This window comes from Pelodiscus sinensis, chromosome 11 (assembly GCF_049634645.1).
Source record: "Pelodiscus sinensis isolate JC-2024 chromosome 11, ASM4963464v1, whole genome shotgun sequence".
Classification (NCBI taxonomy): Eukaryota; Metazoa; Chordata; order Testudines; family Trionychidae; genus Pelodiscus; species Pelodiscus sinensis.
Window position 1 is genome coordinate 34,192,415 of NC_134721.1, and position 21,770 is coordinate 34,214,184.

The 21,770-nt window shown below is 50.0% G+C and overlaps 1 protein-coding gene and 1 long non-coding RNA gene across 2 annotated transcripts in view; one reads left to right on the plus strand and one right to left on the minus strand.

Annotated features, from left to right (window-relative positions):
* The first annotated feature begins 2,192 nt into the window (after window positions 1-2,192).
* Window positions 2,193-15,381, plus strand: LOC102463953 (solute carrier family 22 member 6-A-like). The gene is made up of 10 exons (XM_006136608.4): window positions 2,193-2,704; window positions 3,038-3,141; window positions 3,497-3,651; window positions 4,507-4,675; window positions 7,074-7,197; window positions 8,248-8,363; window positions 9,058-9,272; window positions 10,249-10,357; window positions 10,731-10,934; window positions 15,121-15,381. Exons 1-10 carry the CDS (start codon window positions 2,303-2,305, stop codon window positions 15,209-15,211), a joined length of 1,689 nt encoding a protein of 562 aa, XP_006136670.1. The 5' UTR covers window positions 2,193-2,302; the 3' UTR covers window positions 15,212-15,381.
* A 4,868-nt stretch (window positions 15,382-20,249) lies between these two features.
* The window catches only part of LOC142830945 (uncharacterized), a 51,824-nt gene continuing 50,303 nt past the window's right edge, over window positions 20,250-21,770 (minus strand). Inside the window, exon 3 of the long non-coding RNA XR_012906506.1 lies at window positions 20,250-21,117. This is a non-coding gene — a long non-coding RNA (uncharacterized LOC142830945). The remainder of the gene's footprint in view (window positions 21,118-21,770) is intronic.

Below are 21,770 nucleotides of genomic sequence, written 5' to 3' on the forward strand. Positions count from 1 at the left end.
ATATCGGCTCCTATCTGCCCCCCTCACCCTCCACGCTGCTGCCTCTCTATTAGAGGCAGCAGCACGGCAGTGGGGGAGGCAGGCAGCTCTGTGGGATCCAGTGCTTATGGGATGCTAGCTTAGAAGCAGAGGCAGCAAACGGTGGGGAGTGCGTGTAGTCATTTGGATTAACTGATAACCCTGCTCTGGAGCTGCTGCCAGGGAGGGAACAGCGGGGCAGCCACCATGCCATCGGTTAATTGTTTAAATGGCTATATGCTAACATCCTTAATGCGGGCAGGCAGGGACAGGCTGCTTTTAGCCATAGGGGAACAGCGGACAGGAGGAAGAGATGATCTCTAGAAAAACACGTCAGATCATCCCCATCCTCGGCCCCTTCAGCTGAAAGCAGCTCCCATCCCTTCCCTCCCGCACAGTGCTGAAAGGCTGCTGCTGGCCACCTCCTGGTATGAAACCCGACAGAAACCTGTGGAGGGGCTTGTGACCCTCTGTATCCTACCCACATGGTGCCTGAAGAAAATGTAGCGCCAGGCCCAGGCAGGCATGCAGGGTTGGGTCAGGTTGGTCAGCCACCCCCATCCCCATGTGAGAGGGGTGTCTGGGAATGTCTGCATGTGTCACCTCTCCCCATGCAATCCGTAAAGATAAGCAGGCACACTAAATGGCTCCAGCTACTCAGTATGTTTTTAAACAGAGGCTCAGTTAGCTTGCTGTGAATTTGAACATTTGTACTGCAGAGTTCTGCTTGATTGCCGTTAAACTTGCTTGAATACACAGAGCTGTTCTGACCCATATGCAGCTGGATAGGGCACCTGAAATTTTGGGGCACTACTGGGTAAGTCCTCAGCCCTGCCCACCACAGAGAGGCAGGGCAGCAAGTGTGCACCCACCCACCCACCACACCATGGGGGAGAAGAGGGCAGGTACACGCACGCATGTGCCTCAGCCTGCCCGACCCCAGAGCATGGGGAAGAGGGAGTGAGTATGGCCCCAGCTTTCCTGCCCTGGAGCCCTGTCCTTCCCATGCTCCAACCTGACCCCACCCACACTCTGCTCCCAGAACACTTACAGTAGGCATTCTGGGGGCGGAGTATGGGTGGGGTCAGGTTGGTGGTTTGGGAAGGCAGTGCCCTCCCCCACCTAGCATACCAGCCGCCCACAACTACTGGGTCTTAATGTCCATTCTCCACATTCTGTGGTTCTGCTTTCTTGGGAAGGATCTAGCAGCACACTGAACCTGTGAAAGAGCCATTCAAGTGATATTTTAGGGGCATTTCCTAGCCGCACGTATATTCTCTCTGTTTCTGAATTTACTGTGTTAGTCGACAGGACCTTAGTTTAAAATTTGTTTTAAAAATATTTCTTTAATGTGTTGCTGAAGGTTATAAAAATCACATCTCTGAAAAAACATCATCTTCTCCCCTCCCCCGGCTGCCATCAGGCATATGCGCACCAGTTTAACAGTACAGCATAGGGCCCCATAAATCCTAAGGCTGACCCTGTGAATACAAGTGACTTTGTGTCCCATGTTCAGCATATGGAAAAATGGTCACCCTATCTATTCTCTGCCACTCTGCACTATGGATACACAGAAACTCCCACTGAGCTATTTGGAATTCCAATATTTAGTCCATTTACACAACAAGTGCAAAATATATCAGGGTTGCAAAGCTCAGATTTAAGGGCATATTTTACCTGGTTCTCCATTGACATTTTCTCTCCTAAATGCCTCTTCAAATAGTTTCCTTTTTGTGGTAAGTCCTCCAAACCCAGGAAAGCTTTGCCTAACTGGAACAAATGACCCCAACCAAAGATTAACTAAAAGTGCAAGAGAACCCCAGTCTACTTTTTGACATGGAGCTCCACTCAGCAAAGGATACACTTTCCCAACCAGTTTCTGGGATTCACAATCAACTTGGAATGGTCTAGTAGCCAAAAAAGACTGTGGATTAGTTTTGAACGGAATGACCTAGAATTTTTGCATCTGATTTAATTGTACCAATATTCTGATTAGCTGCTTATTTAATCAGCAAGTACTTAATGCAGCCAAATTTGCCACTTGACTGTAGGAATTCACTCTGAGCTATAGCTAGATCAAACGCAACTCTTTCTGTCTTTCCAGAGTAGGTTGCTGCATCTGACAAGACTGGGGGCAGATGAGTAAGCAAATCCAAAGCTGTGCCTATCTGTGAGTAGACAGTAGCTGCATTCCTCTGTTTAGATCTGCACGTTGTTTTGGGTGTGTATCTAATTCACAAAACAAGCACATTTGAGGTGTAAGGGTCTTCTGGTGTGGGGCAACATGACCTTTGCAGAACTTTTGGAGCAGGTTGGCAGTATGGGCCGTTTCCAAATTATCCATGTTACGTTACTGGCCCTGCCATTATTACTGGCAGCCAGCCACAACATTCTACAGAATTTTACAGCTGCGACCCCTGGGCACCACTGCCATATTGCCATTGTTCCTAACCACACTTGTGAGGACAACTTTACTGACTTCCTGCATTGCCAAGAGCTGCTCAGAATCTCCATCCCCATGGACGGGAACCAGCAGCCGGAGAAGTGTCTTCGATTCATCTCTACCCAGTGGCATCTCCTAGACTCAAATACCACAACCACCAATGGGACCAAAATGGACACTGAGCCCTGTATGGATGGATGGATCTATGACAGGAGTGTTTTCACCTCCACCATCATCACCGAGGTAAGAAAGAGTCCACTGGCAGGGACTGGCTAGTGACTATGCTGAACGACATTGCTATCCGGTGGCCACCAGCATAGTTTCATTGAACTCAACAGAGCTACCCCGATAGCTACCAGATAAAGATCTGGCCTAGTATTGTGGTAGCATCTGGACACCCCAAACTGCTCATGTTGGGTCCTGCCTAGTCCCTGACCAAGATCAGGGCCCCATTTTGCCAGACTCTTCAGACACCTCATCTGAGTTTGGGGCCCCCATTCTCATTATGACCAACTTTGCTGGACTTGTCTCCCTTGTGCTTTCTCACTGGGAAAGTGCTTTTTCTCCCGTTTGCAGTGGGATCTGGTGTGTGGCTCACGGACGTTGAAACAGATGGCTCAGTCGATCTATATGGCGGGAGTGCTGGTGGGAGCAATTGTGTTTGGAAGTCTTGCTGACAAGTAAGACAGCTGTCACTTTGCCTCAGTAGGGTGCAGATGAATTACTGGGGGTAGTGGTTCATTCTAACAGCTTTCAGCTGTCTTCACGAGTGCCTCTAAGAAGAGCGGAAAAGTGGCCCAGTGGTTAGGGCACTCACATAGAATTTGGTAAAGCCTGGATTCAAACATTTGCTCCGCCACAGACTTCCCATATTACCATGTGCAAGTCATTTAGTCATTCTCTATTTGGATTCCTCATCTGTATAATGGGGATTGTAGTGCTGCCCTACAACAGGGATGGGGTCATACAGGTCCCTCGGAGTGCTAACTCAGTGCTCAAGCCACAATCCCATCTCGCCTGTTTTCTCTGACACAGGTTTGGACGGAAGTCACTCTTGATCTGGTCCTATCTGCAAATCGCCATCACTGGCTCCTGTGTAGCCTTCTCATCTAACTTCACCATGTACTGCATTTTCCGCTTCCTGACTGGAATGGCTCAGTCAGGGATCGGCCTCAACTGTGTGTCCCTCTGTAAGTATGGAGCCAAGCAAGTAGCAAGGCTGAGGGGCTCGGGGGACAGGGGGTGGACAGACTTGCAGGATGCTTCCATTAGGAAGAGAAATGGATGATGGAGGTGAGCATTTCTTTGGGGCAATACTGGCTGCTCCAGTCCATGTTACAGCCCTAAGTTTGCTATATCGCTGCCCAAGGAACCAGCATGGGCACATGACTCAGTAGCTACTCCTGCCTTGCCATGTGCCTGTTTTGGGTTGTAGGTCCTATTGTTTCAGTTATCTAGTGGCAGTCATCTAAACAGCATGATGGCCATGCCTAAAAATCCCAGTCATGGACCAGCATCCCATTGTGCTAGAGTCTGTTAACACACAGAACTAGAGGGACAGTCCCTCTTGCAAAGAGCTTCCGTTTAGAGCTGGGTGATAATTTCTAGCTGAAACTTTCTTCTATAAAACATTTAGCAAATTTGTGCTGGTTCTGCCACATTTTCTGATTCGTTTTCAACATGAACAAAGTTGAATTTTTGTGTGTGTTCAAAATCACTTTTCATTTCAAAATGTCCTCACATTTTACATTGTTTTGCATTCCAAAGCATGACAAAAATGTGGGCGCTCAAAACAAAACAATTCATTTAACCAAAAGTGAAACCTTTTCCAATTCTTTGATTTGCCAACAATTAAAAAAATATATTTTCTGGTTGACCCAAAATGATTTTTTTTTTAGATGCCACTAAAACAAGAATTCCATGATTCTCTCTGCCCTGCTTAAGTTCCACTTGGGGTAGATTTTGGTGTCCTGGTGGCTTTGAAAGCTGGGATTTGTGTTCTCTAGACTTTGACTTTCTTTCCCCCTTTTCCTCTCCCCACCCAGCTGTGGAGTGGACCCCCACCAGACTCCGAGCAACAGTTGGCATAGTGATAGGATATAGCTACAGCATTGGGCAGTTTCTTCTGGCGGGGGTGGCCTATGCCATCCCGGATTGGCGCTGGTTGCAGCTAGCTGTTTCAGTGCCCTATTTCATCTTCTTCTTCTATGGCTGGTAGGTATCTCGCTCACTTGCCAGCATGGGGACCTCTCTGTTATCCCTTGTGGGAACTATGGGTTTCTGGGAGACGTACAGACTGCAAGCTCTCAGACACCAGATGTCTCTCTCACCGTGTGTCTGTCCTGCATCTGTCACCACAAGGGCCTCAATCTAAAGCTGCACTGATCGTTATTTTTCATATTATGGTCGCACTAGATTTGTCCACCACTGCTTGGGTCCTTAACTTCATTTCTGGTTTTTTTGGAAAATAAAATGAAAAATGTCAAGGCTTCATTTAAACCGTTGCTCTGGGGTGGGGCTGGGGATGAGGAGCTCAGTATGCAGGCTGCCCTGGGGAGAGAGGACTACAGCAGCTTGGAGCCAGATGAGAAGCACCTCTCCATGGCTGCTGCAGTTCCAGCGGGCACAGCCAGGGGAGGGGTGCATGTCCCTCTGGCTGGGGCAGGTCCCAGTTCATCTGCCCCTTGTGCTCCCCAGCCAGATTGAGGAATGCAGCAAACTCTGCACTTTCCCCTCGCCCCATGATGAAAGGGAACAGTCAGCAATGTCCCCGTACTTCAGCCCCCTCTGCCCTCCCTAAAGAGTGCCTGGGGGGTGGGAGGCTTGGGCAGTTCCCAGACTGTGGAGGGGAAGGGTAGGGAGGGGTACCTAGCCAGCCCATTTCACCTGCCTGGTGACTCTGTCTCTTTTCTATATGGTTTTATGAGAGCAATCCCATTTTCCTGGCACAACCAAACCCTTACCTTGCTTTAAGTCATGAGAAGAGGAAGCTGTATACCAAGTTTGGTGGTCCTAGATCTTACCAGTTATGGGAGTTCTTGAACAGACAGACAGACAGACAAAGTCTCTCAAATATATAGCAGATTTAGAGGCCTCATCTGGGGTCAAGGTCGCATTGTGCTGGGTGCCACACAGACACACACTGAGAGACAGGCCTGGTCCCAAAGCGCTCAGAGTCTAAATAGAAAAAGGAAGCGGTTTATAGACTGGGAGCTGAAGCACAGAAATATAGAGCAAGTTGCCCCAAGTAACATGGTATGTCCGTGGTAGGGCAGGGAAATGAACGCAGGTTTCCCAAGTCCCAGGCTAGTGTCCTACTCACAAGCCCATTATTATGAGGGTAGCCACTACAGACCAGGATTAGGAGCTGAACAGACACGGTCCCTGCCCAGACGTGCTTATCAAAGCAACAGATGATCTTTGGAGAACCAGCTGGCAAGTGATTAGTCAAAGGTCACAAGACAGGCATTGCTACAGCCAGAGGTGAAAGTGAGCGGGTGTGTCCTGGAGTGCAGCTCTAGCAAGAGCTGGCTGAGCTGCGGATTAAAGAGCTGGCACGGACCTGGGTTGCAATAGGACAGCACCTGTAAGAAATGTTAAGTTACTGTCACTGCTGGCTACAGCCCAGAAAAGAACCTGCTTCCTAATGCTGTGCCCTAACCATTAGACCACACTGTTTCCCACCTTGCGTGCTTAGCCTGAACACCAAATCTATTCTAAGCACATAGGGTATGTCTACACTACCCTCCTAGTTCGAACTAGGAGGGTAATGTAGGCATACCGCACTTGCAAATGAAGCCCGGGATTTGAATTTCCCGGGCTTCATTTGCATAAGCGGGGAGCCGCCATTTTTAAAACCCCGCTGGTTCGAACCCCGTGTCGCGCGGCTACACGGGGCACGAACTAGGTAGTTCGAACTAGGCTTCCTAGTTCAAACTACCGTTACTCCTCATTTCACGAGGAGTAACGGTAGTTTGAACTAGGAAGCCTAGTTCGAACTACCTAGTTCGTGCCCCGTGTAGCCGCGCGGCACGGGGTTCGAACCAGCGGGGTTTTAAAAATGGCGGCTCCCCGCTTATGCAAATGAAGCCCGGGAAATTCAAATCCCGGGCTTCATTTGCAAGTGTGGTATGCCTACATTACCCCGCTAGTTCGAACTAGCGAGGTAGTATAGACATACCCATAGAGACAGAGGAGTTTTGAAATGTGCCCTGAACATAGGGTGACAAAATAGCAAATGTGAAAATCAGGACACTGTGAGGAAAGTGGGGGGTAGGGTTGCATGTATAAGACAAAGCCCCTAATATCAGAAAATCTGGTCACTCTACCTGAAATGAAACAGACTCTTTCTGTAACATACATCGTTTGGGAAGCTCAGGCGTGCTGAGTCTTTTCAATAGGTTTAGTGTTTCTCATGGGAGAAAGGGCCTTGTAGTAATGGACATACAGCCAATTCTTTATTAGGCTGCTGAACAAACACAGCCTTGGGGTTCCCGTGGAGTCTCCCCCCTGCACTTCCCAGGTCAGCACTGGGGGTCACCCTAAACCCGGCCCTGCAGTAAGCCTGGTGGCAGGGAAGTTGGCTACCGTATGACCTTCTAGTTCCGAACAGGTGGTTCACGGAGTCAGCCCGCTGGCTTGCAACCGCTGGCAAACTGAACCAGGCATTGAAGGAACTGCAGAAAGTGGCACGAATAAATGGGCGAAAGGAAGAAGGGAACAAACTCAGCATAGAGGTGAGGAACTGAATGGGCTAAAAAGGGAGGCTGTAATGCATGGAGCTTATGTGAGTGCCTCTCACCTTGTCATAGGCAGGACCATGGATATTCCTGAACTAGAGAGCTTGGGATCCTAATGGCAGAAGGGCCAACATGGTCAGGACTGGGGGCAGCAGGGCTGGAGGATCCCCAAAGCAGTGCGGGAGCCAGGGCCATAGAACCCCGGCAACCCATGGCAGTGTGGGGTTGGGGGCTGAAGAAGCCCAGCAGCACACGGCAGTGTGGAGTTGGGGAAACCTGGCTGTTGACAGCAGCGCAAGGCCAGTGCTGGGGACCAGAGAACCCTGGCCGCCCATGGGCAGTCCGGAGCCGGGAGGCAGCAGCAGCAGAGCGGACAGCTGGGCTTGGGAGGGAGTACATGGGGCCAGAGGCAGGAGGAAGGACAGCTCCTCTGGTCTGGCAAATTCTCTCATTTGGGACCAGTCAGGTCCCAGGGTGCTGGACCAGGGAGGTCCAACCTGTACCTCTCACAGTGCCCTAAACAAATCATAGGGCTGCAAGGAGCCCTGTGGTATGAGTTGAAGTAGACCCATTGGAGCCTACCCTTCCTGCTCTATGCCTCCTCCCTTGGCTGCCTGTATCCCCCAGTGGTAGCCCGGGGTACTGCAGCCTCAAGATTGGCTCTGCCCATGACCGCACTCAGTATTGCAAGAAGCTCCCAGACCCGAGGTGTTACATGGGTAGCAAGAATACCCAAAGTTATAGCTGTGCAAATCCATGGATATCTGCTTTATATCCAGGAGTATTTGCATTTGCGACTATGGATATAGATATCCACAGCTAATTTTTGTGGATATGGAATAGGTGCAGATACAAAATTTGTATCTAGAAACCAGCAAATTTTGGATATCTGCTTTATAGCCGCAGATATCCATATCCACGGATGTCAATGGGGATATCCACGGCTCATTTTTGCTGATACTAATATCAGCAAATTTTGTATCCAAGCAAGGCTATATCAAGTTATAACCATAAGGATTGAAACTCTCCTGTGTCTCTTCCCTACAGGACTTGAGAGCGAGTCTGCAGAAAGAAATGTCCTCAGCCAAGTCCACCCACACAGCTGCTGATTTGGTGCACACACCATCTGTACGCAGGATATCCTGCTGCCTGTGCTTTGTATGGTACGTGGGCTCGTTCAGATGCAGAGGGAGCAAAGAAGGTGGAAGGGCAGAAAATAAACCAAGAGCTTTTGGGACAATGGCACTGTTAGCTGAGATCCAAGTGCTGTTGTGCTTGGTGCTGTACAATAAGACAAGACAGGCCCAACCTTACAATCTAAATTAACCAGAGCGAGGATGAGTGCTCCCATTTTTACAAAAGGGGAACTGAAGCACAGTGACACTAAATGACTTGCTGAAGGTCACACCAGGGAGTCTGTGACAGAGCAGGGAATAGAACAGTGGTCTCTCAAGTCCCAGGCTACAGAGAGTTTTACAGCACTCCCAGGCTATGTCTACACTGGCGCGATCTTGCACCAGAAATATGCAAATGAGGCTAAGCATGGAATATCGCCAAGCCTCATTTGCATATCTAATGAGCTGCCATTTTGCGGAAGAGGCTCTTGTGCAAGAAGGAGCATCTACACTGCCCCTTCTTATGCAAGAAAAACCCTCTTGCGCAATGCCGTTACGCTGATTATTTTCAGGCTCATTATATATGCAAATGAGGCTCAGCGAGATTCCACGCTTAGCCTCATTTGCATATTTCTGGTGCAAGATTGCGTCAGTGTAGACAAAGCCCCAGTGGTCACAGGCAGAACTGCACCCTGCAGACTATTTTCATTGTCGCCCTGCATTTTTGTGCTGTCAATGGCAGGTTCTCCACCAGCTTTGCCTATTACGGGCTGATCATGGACTTGCAGAATTTTGGGGTCAGCATTTACCTCATCCAGGTGATATACGGCGCTGTCGACATCCCTGCAAAGCTGATTGGTTTCTTCATGATCAGTTTTATTGGCCGGAGAGTCACCCAGGCATCTGCTCTCATCCTAGCAGGGATTGCGATCCTGGCCAACATACATGTGCCCCAAGGTGAGGTGCACTATTGGTTTGCATGCTCTGATTTTAATTAGCATGTAAATACATTTAGCTCATATTTAATTTAATTGGCATGCATGCATGATACAGCAAGAGCAATGTTACAAGAATGGTCTATAAAAAGTCTGTATATCGAACTTTTTTCATCCAGTTTGTCAACAGAAAATTGGAGGACTGGCTACCTTACATTTTATATGAAAGGCATCAGCTTCACACTGAAACTTTCTATTTGCCAATAAATTTTTTTTATCAAAAGCATTGCCCCTCTCCCAAATTTTAATTATGAAATGCTGGGGTCCCTAGCCAGGCTACATTTCTCATAATGCAATGCAGCTGCCATGACTCACCACTTCCCTCTCTTTGCTTCTCTGGAGTGGTCCCTTTTTCTCTAGCTACTTGTCTTCACTCTCAAGACCCTTCATGACCAATCCATACCCACCTTGTCAGCTCAACTCCAGTCAGTCCGTAATGTCAGCCTCTATCACCCACTTGTTACATGTTCAAACAAGCACCTTTTGGCTTCCCCTCATACTTGGGAGAAGTTCCCTGTAAACATCAGCAAAATTAACATCATATCCTCCTTAAAACTCCTTCTGCCCTAGGCCTACTAAAAATTCGAGAGTGGTTAGGTTGCTGGTGTGCTGAAACCATAGTCTATCGTGCTGACTGATAGTGTCTCATTGTTTTCTGGAGATACCTCACGGAGAACCCAGAGTCACTCAATGAAATCAATAGGCACCAGATTTAAAACAATCACAAGGCAGTACTTCCTCACACAGTACACCGCCAGCCTGTGGAACTCATTGCCAGGGGATGTTGTGCAGGCCAAAACTATAACTGAGTTCCAAAAAGAATTAGATGAGCTAATGGAGGATACATCCCTCAATAGCTATTAAACCAAGATGATAAGGGATACAATCTCATGCTGTGGGTGTCCTAAACCTCTAACGGCATCATTTCCTTTCCCCAGATCTGCAGATCTTACGCGCTCTCTTGGCTGTGTTTGGAAAAGGCTGCCTGGCTGCCTCATTCAACTGCGCCGCGCTCTATACGGGAGAGCTCTACCCCACGGTGATTAGGTACGTAGACACGAACGCCCCTTTTGGAGTCCCGTCTGGGCTGCTGAGCTGTGTGGTGGTTTGCACCCTGCCTGATCCACCTCAAGGAAATGGCAATGAGAGAATAAGAACAGGAGCCAGTTGGGTGTCCCACGGCTGGTAGGAGATGCAACGCCAAAGGAATGTACAGGATAAAGCCAGACTGCATGAAGCAGGGTTTCTTGGGCCACTGCTTTCTCACGGGAGGCGTGGCAGGCAGGCAGGTTCAAGATTAGATTAGGATCAGATAAAATATGCAAATTGTGGATGAGAAACACTGAGATTGTAGTTCAGAGAAGGGAACCCAATGGAGGGCCGGTTCCCAGCTCCTGACTGTTCTCTCTCCACCCGGCAGACAGACCGGAACAGGGTTTGTGAACACCCTGGCGCGGGTGGGCGGCATAGTGGCTCCGCTTGTCAGAATGACCAGCGAGTTCTTGCCGTCCCTGCCTCTGATCATCTATGGAGCTGCCCCTATTGTATCCGGCATCGCCGCCTGCTTCCTACCTGAGACCCGTAACATGCCATTGCCGGACACCATAGAAGATGTCGAGAGTCAGTGAGTAATTTCTGCAACCATTAAGGGGAACTGGTGGAGAAGAAGCAAGGCCAGGTGGCTAGAGCAATGGGCTGGAGCTCAGAGACCTGGATTCTACTTCTAGCTCCACCAGCCTGAATTTAGGCAAACACCTCCCGCTCCCAAATCTCTTCAGGGTCTGTTTCTTAGTATGAGTCTGTGCAGCCCCTGGCACAACGGGGCCCTGACCTCACCAATATCTGTGCAACACCCGGCACAATGGGGCCCTGACCTCAGTGAACACACGTGCAACCCTTCAGCCGGGTTTTGTACGCAGAAGGGTTGGGTTCAGTTTTCAATGGGGCCCGTCTAAAAACACCAGCTTGAGCCCCAACTTAGAAACCTGGAAACTGAATACGCCACCCTGGCTGCCTTGATAGGTAATTCTTCCCTGCTTTCAAGTACTGAGTGTAGGGGTTAAAGAAGAAAAAGCTTTATGAGGGTGGGGGAAGGGGACAACAGGACTAATGTGCGACAGCCAGCAATTAATAAATCCGCACTGTTAGGCAAGACTCTCTCCCTGAGGGTGTGCTGGCAGGAATCCCAGCCTCAGGCCTCCTTTCATGGTGGGGAGCAGCTCAGACACTCTCGCCACTTCCCTGCTCCTCCTTGCTACGTCTCTGTGGGAAGGGAAGGGAAGGGAAGGGAAGGGAAGGGAAGGGAAGGGAAGGGAAGGGCAGGCTCCTGCTAGCTGTGAGCTAAGCTAAGATGGCATTGAGCAGTGGTGGGGAGTGGAGCTGAGGTGCTGTTGAGGTACAGGCTGGAGCTGAGTTGAGGCAGTGTTGGGGCTGGAGGGAGGAGGGGGGGCGTGGGCTGAAACTGTAGACAGCAGCAGCCGGGAACCTGAGGGAGTCTGGTGAAGGCCAGAGGCGTAGCGAGGGTGTTATGCGCCCGGAGGCAAAGGAAAAATTTGCGCTCCCCTTCCCCTCCTGCCACCATGTGGCACAGCCCTGAACCTGGTGCACAGCTGAGGGGAACTTGTACCGCATCTTCCCATGAGCAGAATGAATTTTATGTTGTGCACCAGTACTGAGTTCATGGGGCTTGTTTGGATGTGCCACTGTGGCACCCAAGTTATTAATAAATATTTTATAAAACTTTACCTTTTCTCTCTGCTGCCATGTCTCCTCCCCTTGCTCCATCAGCTCCCCAGTGCCTGCTGCCCCCCAACTCCTCACCCTCCTCTGCTGTCCTGACTCCTGCCTTTCTCACTGCCCTCAGCCCTCCTGCAACCTGCCCCCCTCCACTAGCCCTTCTCTCCCCCCTGTGCCCACTCCTCCAGTAGCCCCCCTCTGATCATGTGAGCTACCCCTCCTCATCCCCTCTCCTAACACCTCCTTCTACACACCTGCCCTGCCTCTCTCCTCTGGTGCTGGTCCCTCCCCTGCAGGTGTCTGCCCTTATGCTTCACCTCCAGAATCCCCTGGCACCTGCACCTTCCCTTAGCCCTGCATCCTCCTGGTGCCTCCCCCTTCCCTCACTGCCCCTGCCCCCTTTTTCCCTGATGCCCACCCCCTCACCACTCTCTGCCTCCATTCCTCTCATGCCCCTGTGCCCTCACACATGACTTGCTCCATCCCCACCTTTCTCATGCCCACCTGTGACCGTGTCCCCTCCCTCGGTCTGGTCCGGGGTGCAGTCACCCGTCTCTAATCCAATTAATTCTATCTCTGTGTGTCGAATTCGACCACGTTTCTCTTTTTCTTGGTTGGGGGAAGGAAGGGGGGCCCGCTCCAGTCTCGGTCCAGCTGGCGGGGTCGTGCCCCTAAACGCACCAGCCCACGGGCTACTTCACCGCCCTGCCCTGGGCTGCTTCCTTTCTCCCCCACTTTGTCCTCGGGATGCCCTTTACTCACAGGGTCGGCTCCCCCTCCCCGGGAGATTGTCCCGAGTGCGTCCAGGTCTCTCCTCTCCTCTGGGAAGCCTGGTCCTCTCTGTGTCCCCCCTTCCCCTTCTCCGGTGGCTGGTGGGCTTTTAAAGTCCCCGCCGATCCGGGAGGGGTTTATGCGCCCCGCCCCCCGACGTCTGCCGTGGCGCGTCCTTGTGCCTTCTCTGACCGGCGGGGCTGGGGCGGACTCAGCTGCACCTTGCCTTCCTCCGGCTGGGGCGGACTCAGCTGCACCTTGCCTTCCTCCAGCTGAGCCGCGGCGCTAATCAGCTGAGCCGCGAGGCCGCTCCGTCTAGCCGCGGCGCGGGAACAACCGGTGCACCGCCGGTATCCACTCTGCTGCCCCTCTGCAAGGGTGCAGAGTCCCGGATGTCGGGTGCGGGGTCTCGGCACCCCGTCACACCACCCCTTCTTTCAAGCCTTCTCCCAGCATCTCCCTCTCTCCCTTCTAGCCCCCAATGCTCTTACCCTCTCCTCTCCCAGCATCACCCTGTCCCCCCTCCCACTGACACCTCCCCTCCTGCCCTTTCCCTCATTGTCTCCACTTGGCCCCCTGGCATTTGTCTCTCCTCCAGGCTGTCCCTTGGTGCCTTTCTCTCCCACCCCCTCCCCCTCCACACAAGCCCCTTCTTCTCCCACCTCTTCCCCTCCCCCTCCGCACAAGCCCCTTCCTCTCCCACCCCTTCCCCATAGTTTTCACCCTTCCCTGCCCTGCCGTACCTTCTGCCTTCCACTTTGCGGGGCTGGAGTCTGTGCTCGGGCCCCAGAAGTCCCTGGACTCTGAACCCGGAGCTAGGCCTTGCGGCGCAATGCGGCACGGAGCAGTTTTAAAGTCCCGGGCCATGACGTCATGTCACGCCCGGGCGTCTCCCCGATCACCTGGAAATGCCACACATGGCGGTAGCAGCAGCCAGCAGCGCCCGCTGGCAAGGGGGAGCCAACTGAACACTGCACATGAAGGGACGGTCCAGGGCTGGGAGGGATACACGGTGGGAGAGGGGGAGGAATGGCAGGTGGGGGCCTGGGCGCGCTCCAGGCAGGGCCGGGGGAGAGACCCAGCTCCAAATATTGCTGGAGCACGGGCACCACGAGCCCATATAACTTGCCGCCCATGAGTGTCAGGTGAGCCTGCGCAGTGAGCGCTTGTTCTAATCCTGGCCTGGCGCCCCCCTGGGTAATTGCCTCCCCCCACCCTACCTTCACTATGCCTCTGCCTTTCCCATGAGTTCCCTCAGGGGAGCCGCTGGGCCCCTGACCAAGGACGGGGGGCAGCTCTGCACTTCCAGAAGGGGCAGGGCCTCTGGCGGAAGGGGCAGAATTAGGGTGGCCTGCCTCAGGGCAGGGGACTGGACTTGATGACCTCTGGAGGTCCCTTCTAGTTCTAGGATTCTATGAATTGTCAAGGTCTGTGCATCACCTGGCACAATGGGTCCTGACCTCAGTCAGAGTCTGTGCAGTTACTGGTGTCACACACACACACCTTATACGTGTAGTGCATTGTCCCAGCTACTGGCACTGAGACCACTTATAAAGAAAATAATGACCCTGCTTTACAGCCTTAGGTAATAGCCCACTGGTTATTAGCTTGTGCACCAAGCTCTGATCCCAGCTGGGTCGGTGCACCACCTGGCAGTGGCACTGGAACTATTTTTGGGGAGAGGCTGCAGAGCTGCATCCTGCCTTTAGACCTGTTATCAGCACTTCTCAATATTGCATATGTCAGGATCATGCAACTGCTTCGCACTGAAGCTGGTTGGGAATTTTCCAGAGAAACCTTTTTTTGCCACTTTGTCAAAACTGAAACTGTGTATTGAAAAGTGTCTGGGTGAATTTTTCATACAACACATTTTCAGAACCAAAAAAAGTGATTTTCTGGTTCAAAATGACTTTCTGCTAATAAATTTAAGCTAACTGAAAGAAAACAAATATGTAATTTGGTCAAAATCAAAATAAAAAATGTTTCTAAATTACTGACAGAACACATTTTCATTGATTCAAAATGAATTTGACTTTTCATCCTAATCTGGGACAGGGACATTTTTCAAAATCTCAAAAATATTCATAGGACGTGACAATCATTCCTCCTCCCCCAGCTCCATCATGAACCAAGACCATGGATGCTGCATTATGGGAGGGGATAAAAAGGGGGAGTGTAATTCACAGAGCAGTTGGGAGGCTTGGCTAATCCCTATTTATACAGTATCATGGTTTGCTGTGATGAAAAGAGCTACAGAAATTCAGTGTTATATAATCCTGTGGTCTCTTCTTATTCCTTTCTAGGAGAAGACCCAAAGTGATTAGAGATGTAGGACGGAAAGACAAACTTCCGCTGAGAGCCTGCAGATTGGAACCACTCAAGGAAATTATGTAAGAAGTGAAACTAAAGAGACCCTAGGTCCTGATACCAATTAGTGTGATTAAAATCAAACATGCCCTTGTGTTTTACCAACTCAGGGTCAGAGAAAGCTTCTGTGGAAAGGGTATTCATGGGACATTATACCAGCTTTTGTATCCATTTTCAGAGAGGCTAATAAAGTCTACAGTGCCTCTACAGTTACTGCTAACATGGGGCGGCAGCGTGATACGGAACACAGCACTGGGCTGGGAGTCATCTTGGATTCGGATCTCAGCTCAGCCCCTGGCATCAGACTTGTGTCTCATGCTTTTCCCTCCGCAAAAGGGGTGTGAACAAACTACACCAGTCCAGTTGGGTCCCAAATAACTATGTCTATTTCACAGGGCTAGCCAGAAAACAGGAATTCTGAATAGCACAATAATTTAATAATTTTTGTTCCACATCAGAACAAAGCCAAGATGCTTTCAAAATGCCTCATGAAAACAGAGAGCTCCATCCCAAAAGAACCAACAGCTCAGGCAAAGCAGCAACCTAAACTTTGTATCTCTATACCCCTCCCAAGTACCCTAACAACCATGCTAGCAAGTTAGTGCTTCTCACTCTATGTCAGGACTTGAACCTGGCTCCTCAACACAGGTAAGCAGTCTGACCTACAGGCTTTTCTGGGGTGGGTCTTGCTCTCTCTCTCATTTTGTTCAGTGGTATTCCATTCTGGACCTGAGAAATCCTCCCCACAAAGTATTGGTCGAAACCCATACATTTCTGTGAAAAATTTTAGTTTTGACACATTGGCAATTTCCCCACAGAAAATTCTCACCCTGCTCTTCTGTTTAGTACATACTACCATTCAAAGCCTCACTACAAAGACACCATTGCTCTGAGTGGCTTTGAAAACACAGAACACGGTGAGAACCTTTCGAGGGATCACTGATTAGTTAAAGGGACACTGCTCTGATTCTGTATACTACACTCTGCAAGTCACTTCCCCACTCTGCCCCAGTTTCCCTCCCCACTCTGTCTATTTAGATTACAAGCTTTTCAAGGCAGGGACAGCGCCCAACACAGCGGGATCATGACTTCTTATTGCTACTGTAAAAACATACCAGTTTAAAGGAGGCTCTGAACAATGTAGCTCTGGGTACTGAGTAAATACCATCACAGACCAGGGCTGTGCTGTCATACAATGAGAGTGCTTATCACACAGTAGTTCATGTGTATCGCAGACTCTAGTTTCCCAGACTGGCAATTTGCATCAGACCCATAGGGGAAGGCAGGGGAAGAATAAAGGCAAGTCCAAAGAGGGTGTGTTCAGCCTGGCCACCAAACAAGCCACACACATAAATAAACTCCATTCTCATCAGAAACATATGTCACTCAAAGTCAAAGTGAAATACAGGATGTTTCTGGGGACACTGCCGAGAGGGTTAATTATAGGTGAATTGCTTAAAGACAGAGCTACCTACAGCCCAAGACTAGGGCCCTCCACAATGAGGCACCAAACCAGTCAGAAAGAGCACTTCTGTTTGCCACACTGGCAAGCAAGAAGTTGTACAAGCAATTCCTTTCAGACACTCCAGTTCTCCTTATACAGATAAGAGATTATGAAAACCAATCCCACCAAATTAAAACAGATCCTTCTGATCCAAAAGGATCAGCCATATTCCCAGGTCAATTTATAACTCAGATCTTACTCATAAAAGCATGATGTTAGCCAGGGTTTTTTTTTTTGTTTTTTTTTGTTTTTGTTTTTTTGTTTTTTTAAAGAAAAGAAAGAAAGGAAGACAGACATCTCAGCAGAGGACAAGTTGTTAAAGGAATCAAATACATACCAATTGCAAAGTTCTTGGTGCAGGCATGTAGCAGAGGTGGAATAATCTGCTGTCTTAAAACAAGTCTCTGGAATACAGCCTCAGTTAGGATAAATCATCAGTCTTCAGGCTTCAGGGCGTATCACAGACCCTTCAAATGTGATGAGCCAGCTTAAAGATGAATGGAGGAACCCCCAGGTCTCTTTTTATAACCTTGGCCACATGGAGGGATTCCCATTGTTCTCACTGTATAATAATGTGTCCCAAGATGGAGTTTGTCACATGAGAGAGTTATATGTCCATGCATGATTTGGTCCTTTTTAGGCAGTGGCGATTGCTCTCATGCTGGTCTGAACATATACAGAAAAGCTCATCAGATGTGGATTGTCACCACTTAAGGTACATTGTTAGTCAAGTATTGCTATTCACTTGACTAATAGTTTTCTCATTGTAGTTTAGCCAGGCCTTCTGTTAATATCTCCCAGAAGCTAACATTTGAAATGCAAGTACATAGCCAATACACATATCTTCAAACACAAAAATAATACATGCATATGAACAGCATAAACAGAATCAGTGAAGCATATGCTTTTCATAGACATCCTCCTTGGCAACAGTGATTGTATGTTCATATTACAATCCAATAACGTCACACGAGGTGACCATGTTTTCAGTGCCACCAACCCCGGCTTTTGTATAGCGATGTTCTTTCAGGGCCATACATGAGTCAAAGTTATTCATGTCACAGAAGAGTCTCATTGGCGAGGCAATGCACATACACATAGCTAGGGCCTGCCTTTTCCCCAAAGAGCTCTCAGTCCCAACACCCAAATGGTGGGAGGGGAAACAAAGGGACAGAAAGAGGAAGTGACTCGTTCAAGGTTACACACCAGACCATGGCAGAGCTGGGACTAGAACCCAGATGAGTGCCCCATTCACTAGGCCATGTTTCTACTAAAAAATTCCCTTTAAAAAGTACCTGTGCTGGTATTGCTAGAGTGGGTCAGAAATGGGGTGTTTCCAGGGGAAAATTTTGAGGGAAAAGAAGGAAATTGAACCCACTGAGTCAGGAGGATTTACTGCCATGGTCTCCGGACAGGTCTCTGGCTCTCTCGATGATGATAACCAGAAGGCTGCTTGTATGTACGCTCAATGATGTGACCCCAAGAGGGCCTCCAAAATCAGGCAAGGATCAAAGGTGCCCGGCCAGGTTTATTGTTAAGCGAAGTACAGTAATAGTTGTCAGTAGACTCTACCAAATCACTACACACTTGTACTTACAACAATGCCCGCAACACAACCAGTGGGAAACTCCCACTGTCCCCTCAAGACACCACTTTGTATACAGATGCAAACAAGTTACACATCACTGCTGACATTGTCAGGTTACCACTCTCTGACACTACTTAGATACCACCTTGTGGTTTGATTAGATCATCCCTATCCATCATTCTGTCATTTTAGACCCTTTCCCGAATCTGTATCTGTATCTGTGGGGAGTGTGTACCAAGGTTTTTTTTTTTTTTAATGAGCTGCTGGTACCATGTGCTTTCAACTTATGACCAGTACCAATTACTGCTCTATTCCTAGGTCTATTACCAATTAGTATTTTGCTCTCTCAGCCCTGGTCATTCCAAGTTCTGTTAGCAGGGGCCTGCCTCTTGCTCACAGCTTAGCTTTGCTTCATATTAGATATGTTTTGTTCATTGTTAGCTAGGCCTCAGGCCTCTAACCGGGCCTGTGCTACATGGGCTTTTGTTTTAGGCCTTCATCTTACTACACCCACAACTCCCAAATCCATGGCTTATGGCCTAACCAGAAGAACACCCCGACTACTCTATTTGCACGTCTCCTGCATACCAAATTATTGTCCCACTGCACTATTAGTATCATAACAACATGAGGCCCCGCTCAGAGATCAGGGCCTCACAGCACTACAGAAGTGTGAAATAAATGAAGACATTCCTTATAGTCTCAGCGGAGGACCAGAAACAATTGGCTCACCAAAGAACATGCAACCAGGCAGGAAAAATGGTGGGTGTTTCAGTTACAGCTCTGGATTGTGACGTCTGGGGAGTTAATTCCCTCCTCTGCCAAAGGCACCGAGTGTGACATTGGGCAAGGCAGAGAGAGGAACAAAACCTCCTATGTTGCATAGGAAGCTAATTCCTGTTTTCAGAAGTGATTCATGCACTTAGGAGCCTGAGTCTCCTTGACCTTCAGTGAGACTTGAGCTCTTGAGTGCCTAAATTATTTAGTCCCACTTTCAAAAGTGAATTAAGTCACTTGAAACACTGAGTGGAGCAACTCTAAGATACCTTTAAAACTCTGTGCTCAGTACCCCAGATTCTCCATCTGTAAAAGAGCACTAATAAACCTTCCCATGTCTATTTACACTGCAAGCTCCTGAGACCAAGGGCTGTCACGTACTGTATGTTCTTGGCACAATGGGACTCTGATCTCAGTCAGTGTCTCTGCAGCACCCAGCATGACAGGGCCTGCATCTCAAGTGGTACCAGCTGGGGTCCGTGCAGCATCTGACATCACAAGGCCCTGACCTTGGTCAGAGGCTAGCACAGTGGACCCCGGCATCTGTCAGTTCTGTGCGGTGCCCAGCACCTGCGAGGGCCCCACTCTTGCACAGGGTCTGTGCAGTGCCTGACACAATGGGGTCTTTAGGCACCGCTGTGCTATACTTCATATTTACACAAGGAGAAGGGGCAAGTGAGACAATCACGTGTAGGAAAAACACTGCAGTCACAGCACACCAGTTCCCCAGCAATTGCTCCAGGTGAATATGCCCAAATGCCAACATCGCCTGTGGATAACTGACTACATCAAAGGATATCTACTCATTGGACTGGCTTTTACATGCACCCAATGCTGTTACCCATGACTCTTACTCTCACTCTCAAGTATTGTCTGCATTATGGTGGTATCGAGAAGACACAACCAAGTTCAGGATTGCAACATTATTTGCATTTATTTGTGTTGTGGTAGGGTCAAGGAGCACCGTTATGTTCTGCATTAGGCAAACACGGAACAAAGAGATGGTTCCGTCCCCAAAGGGCTTCCAGTCTAAGAGCAGACAATGAGGCAGCGCAATTCCAGTTTAATAAACAGACAGAGAAAAGGAGCGAATTGCCCAGCTGCAGAACCAGAGACAGAAGCCAGGACTGCTTCCCTAAGCCAGCACTCCAGGCACTTCCTTAACCTCCCCCCACCCACCCATTCTCTTTGTGCTCCCCTCTCTCCCATGGATTTGTGCGCTCTTTTTACCCTGTCTGTACAAAGACCACCCCGAAGTCGTGGTAGGTGGTCAGTTTTTATTACATAAGCTCTACCATACAGCGCACGAACCCCGCCGTACAGCAGTAGGGTAGGAGAGCTTGGGCCCGCCCACTCTCCCGAGCCCCAGCCCAGGGCCCTAAGGCAGGGGGAAGAACCTCCCACCTGCCTGTGGATGGGGTGTAAACCCCTAAACTCACCTGCACTCGGGGTCCTCGGCCCAGCCCCGGGCCACTTCCTACCCCACCTGGAGTTCCCTCCCCGAGGCCGACGTGGGGATGTTGCTCACCCCGGTTGGTTCCCAGACTCTTCTGTCCTCCCACTCCTCGCTGGCCTCACCTGCCTTCCCCTGGGCTGGCCGAAGGCTCACCCCCTTGTTAGCGGCCTCCGGGCTGCTTTTGAATGCCCCGCCGGCCCGGCGGGTCATGTCATCAGCCAGCACCTGCCATAGCCATGCCAGCTGACACCGAGGTGATGTCATCAGCCAGAGCCAGCCCTCCGGCATGTTGCGCGCCTGTGGCATTGTGCCCAGCAGCATCTGCCAGGCCACCTCTAACTTGGCCCGGCAGCGTGCGGGGCCACTCCACCCCACTGTACCCCTCCCCCCTTAAAGTCCCCCTTTCACTCTCTTCCTCTTCCCCATCACCCTCGTGTCCTGGTATATGAGAGAGTCTGCGTTCTGGTGCTTCGCCCCTGCACGGTGCACGACTTCAATGTGGTAGAGTTGCAGGCTCAGGTACCACTGCATAATCCTCGGGTTGGTGTCTTTCATGGTGTTGAGCCATTTCAATGGGGCACGGTCAGTCACCAGCGTGAAGCAGTCCCCTAAAAGAAAGTAATGGCAGGCCTCAATAGCCTACTTGATGGCTAATGCCTCTTTTTCTACCGTAGCGTAGTTCTTTTTCCTCGGAAATAGTTTCTGGTTTAAGTAAGCCACTGGGTGCTCGACACCCCCCTCCTCCTGGACTAGAACAGCCCCTAGTCCCACCTCCGAGACATCAGTCTGGAGCAAAAAGGGTTTGGTAAAGTCAGGCTGGTGTAGCACCGGAGCCTTAGTTAAACACTCTTTAAGGGTCCTAAAAGCTCGAGTGGCCGGCTCAGACTACCTCACCCGCTGAGGCTTCCTGCTCTTTGTCAGGTCAGTCAGGGGGGCAGCTAGGGCCGCAAAGTCAGCTACAAACCGGCGATAGTAGCCCACCAGACCAAGGAACTGTCTCTTTGTTATCAGGAGGGGGTACTCCCTGACTGCCCGCACTTTATCTAACAGGGGCTTTACCTGGCCCCATCCCACCATATACCCCAAATACGATACCTCTCGCTGGCCGTAGCAACACTTCTTCGGGCTGGCGGTTAAGCCGGCCCGGGTTAGGCCCCCCAAGACGGCAGCAATATGCCGAAGGTGTTGTTCCCAGGTATCGCTAAATATTATGACATCATCTATGTACGAGTGGTGGTCCCCTAATATCCCATCCGTTAAT